Source organism: Bison bison, unplaced genomic scaffold, assembly GCF_000754665.1.
Source record: "Bison bison bison isolate TAMUID 2011002044 unplaced genomic scaffold, Bison_UMD1.0 scf7180017864061, whole genome shotgun sequence".
Taxonomy (NCBI): Eukaryota; Metazoa; Chordata; class Mammalia; order Artiodactyla; family Bovidae; genus Bison; species Bison bison.
This window is the reverse complement of record NW_011494633.1, coordinates 101577-106607: the sequence shown is the minus strand read 5'-3', so window position 1 is coordinate 106607 and position 5031 is coordinate 101577. Positions and strand designations below refer to the sequence as shown.

General features: G+C 35.8%; 1 protein-coding gene across 1 annotated transcript in view; it reads right to left on the bottom strand.

The window, feature by feature from the left end:
- Window positions 1-4280, bottom strand: part of LRFN5 (leucine rich repeat and fibronectin type III domain containing 5) — a 17384-nt gene extending 13104 nt beyond the window's left edge. The window contains exons 1-2 of the mRNA XM_010836255.1: window positions 2896-4280; window positions 13-176 (exon numbers count right to left, since the gene is read on the bottom strand). Coding sequence (XP_010834557.1) covers window positions 13-176; window positions 2896-4280 — 1549 coding nt within the window. The remainder of the gene's footprint in view (window positions 1-12; window positions 177-2895) is intronic.
- Window positions 4281-5031: the final 751 nt, after the last annotated feature.

Below are 5031 nucleotides of genomic sequence, written 5' to 3'. Positions count from 1 at the left end.
GCATGAAATGGCACCGCACGTAATCCTGTTCCGTAGTAAACTGGATGCACCCCACGACTCTTGTGGCAGTGAGGGAAGTGATGCCATCATCATATATTGCCAAGACACACAAGTCATACATAGTTCCAGCAGCCAGGTTATTGACAAGAAAAGTTTTGCTCGTAGGAGGTATCATTCTGAGGGACAATGGAATTTGTGTTAATATTAAAAACACAACAGATATACACACACAGTCATTATGACTTCAGTTCTGTTTCATTTCAGTACTCATTAAGATAAGCACATTTATAACAGATATGAAATATGAGAAAATGATCTGATCTTATATTTACCCACTTAAAATGGCAAAAAGTCATTGTTGGATTCTGCATTATATTAATGGTTCCTGCACCATGGCTTGACAAGCTTACTAATTACATTGCTTGGCAAAGCAGAACTCCTAATAAAAGCCACTGCTAAAAAATCATTTATGACAAATTGCTTTTGAAAGGTGTGACTGTGACATTATCTGACTACTAAACAAATCCATTTAGCACTTACAACACCTCTGTGACTAAAAGCCAATTTGAAGGAAGGGAAAACACTGACAATCACATTAGAAAGTAGATTGGAAATGCAATTCAGAGTATTTATTTTCCAAATCAGTTATAAGCTACTATGGAATGGTACCCAGTAAATCTATCTTTAATAACTAAGATAATTACTAAATTTAAAGTACTTTATTCAACCCCCTCTTATATCTTCAACACTTGGGTCCCAGTATGTTTCTATTTATTAAACGAGGTTGATGAAAATGCATGAGAAATATTATTCTAGAATCATGAAAAGGGCAGAACTGTTGAACCAGAACATAAATCCCTTATCTTCCCCATTGTGGGCTTATGAAATTGTTTTCAGAACACGATTTGTAAATTTGGATACGAGTTTAGGACATCTTTGGATCCACTGTATCACAAAAGTCTTCTGTGGATCCTATTCTCCACTGCTTTTTTCCTCCTCCTTAGCAACCATATATGACTAAGATTTAATTTGGAAAAAAGGCTTGAAACTCTATTTTTTCTCTGAAAGAGTTTGAGAAATTTCAAGACTTGGCAATGGTAATCTGTTATATCTAAACAATGTGTTCTAAATGTACTGAGAAAATTTTAGGTCAGTGTATGTATTTGTTGAAATCACTACCAGTTAGTGAGTGCATGAGAAATACTAGAGAATTACTAGTGAGAGTAATTACTAGTAAAAATGAGAATTACTAGGCACTTTATATGTATTATTTCATTTTTACAAGGACAGTATGAGGCAGGCATTATCACTTCTATACATGTGACAAACATTAGGGTCAGGAATTCAAGCACTTTCCTCAGGGTCATAGAGAATTTACTTGTCATGGCAGGATTAAAATCTTAGAGCTTGGCAAACAGAAACTGACCTATTTCACAGAGCTAATGTTTAAAGTATACAGATTATTTAGCAGCTACAGGAAAGAAAGGGGTAGGAGTGTATGCTCATCTTTGACTATGGGTTAAATGATCCACAGCCTAAGTGGAAAGCTGAGTATGAAAACAGTAAACTAATTTATGCTAATATACATACATCATAGTCTATATCCCAGTATACTTATTTATTTTTTTGTTTTTTTATTTTTTATTTTTTTTATATCCCAGTATATTTAGTGATGAGAGATACATTAGAAAACATTTAGACTAATCTCTTCCTTTTAAAGATGAGAAAATTAAAACTCAGCCAGGTAGAACCTTGCCCAGGATTGGTCACATGGCTAGTTAGAGCAGTTTTGTTTTTTCCTACCAGCCCATGCTAATTTTTAAAAAAAATTTCTCTCATTTCCATAAATAAGTGAAAATCAAATTACCTTCAAGAATTCATCTGGGTGTGTAAGAACTGATTTGATTTCAGAAAAGCTTGAAGGCTATATATATATATATATATATACATATACATATGTGTTTTAAAGCCATAATTTTTCATCATTTCCTAGGAGTAACAGTAGTCTATAATCACAAGTGAAATTATATGAAAAGGTAAAAATGTGTATTTCCAACTGAAAATTGGACCAGATGTGACTATAAATCAATGAGGCTGAACTTCAGAAAAACATACCAGAAATTCTTTAAGCCAGATGCAAAGTCTCCACCAATGTCCTTAACCAGAGATTATCTACTTAACTCCACTGATTCACTGCTCAAAATACTTATAAATTTTCTCTTTGGAACTGTCTTAAGAACCAGTGTATATGAAGCACCACACACACACACATAACTCAACCAGTCAAAAATCAGTCTCATTATTTTATAGTTACATCCTATTTCTGACCAAAAATGGCAATACCCATCTTGATCACCCACCTTATTCACAAGACTTGGCTCCAAATGGCTTTTGCTTGTTTCCAAATTTCAAATTCACCCTCAAAAGACGAAGATTTGCCACCACTGAGGATATTCAAAATAGTATGACGAAGGTTCTAAAGATAATTCCAAAAGTGCTTTGAGCAATGGCAGCGTTATTGGGATAATGGTATAGCCTCCCAACAGGACTTCCTTGAAGGAAAGAACACTCATGTGGATGTGTAAGTTCTGGTATGTTTTTGAATTTTTAAAATAAATCAATCTTGTTCTCTGATAGTCACATCTCTTAGATGAGGGGAAGAAAGTAGGTAAGCATAATATTAAAGATAAATTTGAACTCACTGAAAATAACACCATTCAAAATATTTCCCCACATGTATTCACCTTTCATGAGCCTTACATTATATACTTAAAAATATGGAGCATTTCAACTATAGCATAGAGTGGCACTGCCAATTAAAAAAATCAGCAGTATTTTATCAAGCCCTACACTAAGATGTAGGGCAAGTATAAAAATTGGCTTAATTTTTCTTACCTGTAAACAAGGGTGTCATCATAAGTACCATTGTACTGGATTTGAAACATACGTATTCCCGGGATATTTCTTTGAAAATTAAATTTAAGTAGTGCAGTAGATGATGTTGCTTCTGCCACCACAATTTTATCTTGACTCATTTTAGTATCACCGTTACTACTGCTTGCGTTAGAACCTGACTTAGTAGACGTGGAGATGTCTGAAGAACCAGGATCAGGCTCGTGGATATGGTTCGTACTGTTTAGTAAGTGAGGGAGCTTAATGATATGAAGATCCACCGTTTGTGTTGCCTCCCCAGCAGGATTGGAAGCAATGCAGGTAAAAGCACCTGTATCCTTCACAGTCGTTATAAGAATATCAAGTGTTCCATTCTCATACACCAGAGATCTTGTTGCATTTGAAATAAGCTTCCCTTCAGGAGAAATCCAGTGAATTGCAGGTTCGGGGTCTCCCCTGGCTTTGCACCTCAGGGTTGCCCTTTGACCCTCCAGGACTCTCATCTCGTGGGTATGCCGGGTAATGAGAGGAGGCTCACACAAAAACTCTTCCTCAGGAATGGACCAAAAATAGCGGCCAGTTAAAAGTGCTGGAGAAGCACAGGTCTCCAGATCATCTTCTCTGGATAGACGTCTCAACCACAGCAGTTCGCAATTGCAATGCAAAGGGTTTCCGCCAAAACTTAATGCAAAAGTAGACGGGCTTATGATTCCTGAGGTTGCTAGGACCTGAGCTCTCTGAAAGAGAGGGTCAGGCGGTAGCTTCTGCAGTTTATTTGATGTTACATCTAGCCGAGTCATCTTGTGCAAGTGGGAGAAAGTCCCCTTAGGAATGTTATCAATCATATTGTGGTCCAAACTGAGGGTGTGCAAGCTAACCATCTTCTCAACAGCATCCCATGGAATTGTTTCTAAATTATTATACGACAGATCCAGCTCTTCGAGGGCAAAGACATCATCAAATGCTGTAGAAGAAATTAAAGTCAGCTGATTGTTGTTCAATATCAAGTGATGGAGATTGGAAAGCCCACTGAACATGTCGTTTGTAATTTTAGTCAATCTGTTGCTATTCAAATGCAATGCCCTCAGATTCCGTAAGTCAGCAAAAGCATGAGGTGTAATAAAACTTATTGTATTCCTGGACAGAGTCAGGTCCACTAAGCTGGTCATATTGGCAAAATCTTTCCTTTTAATATTTGTAACAAAATTGTCTGCCAAACGCAGTTCCACAGTTCTTCTGTCAATGTTTGGTGGCACAAATAAAAGCCCTTTCTTGGCACAAAGGGTTGCAAGATTAGGAGACAAAATCTGACAGACACAACGCTTCGGACAGATCTGAGCTTTCACTGCTATGCCAATGAAAAACAGATAAAAAAGAAATTTTTCCATTGTAGATCAGGTTTAAGAGCCTGTAAGAGAAGACACAGAATACAGTTTTAGCATCCAATCATCTGAATAGAGTTCATATTCCTAATTAATCTTTTTAATGCAAATTAAAACGTATTCATTTGCTTATTTAATCAAGTAAAAATACTAACTCTGTATTGTCAGTATATAGACACTAGGATAAAAATATACCACTCATGACCTCATGAGTTTTAAAATCAAATGGTGAAAATAAAAAAGTCAACAGATTATTATAATTCTATAAATTAAGTGCTGTTTTTGAAATATGCCCAGGGTACTCCATAGGTTCACAAAAAAGAGATATCCATCCCAGACTGGAGGGCAGGAGATCAGGAAAACTTCTACTAACCTCCTAAAAGACGTCTTGTAAATTCAAAAGCTTAGACATATTTAGCAATGTGCAAGTATTTCAATTTATATGTCTGAGCAGAAATAATAAGAGAATATTTGTTAAACTTGTGGCAAGATATTGAAAGTAATTAATTTTTAATTAAATTTTATTCATATTTACAAACTATCTTGAAAATAGTACAATCTTCACATCCTAACTGCAAATACAGGATCTAGTTCTCAAAAATTAAAAGGCTGCAAATTTACCATAAATGCTCTGAGCTCCTTAAATATTAGAAGGTTTATATATATGAAACATGTATAATATCATATATGAAACAAGTCGCCAGTCCAGGTTCAATGCATGATACTGGATGCTTGGGGCTGGGGCCCCGGGGCGACC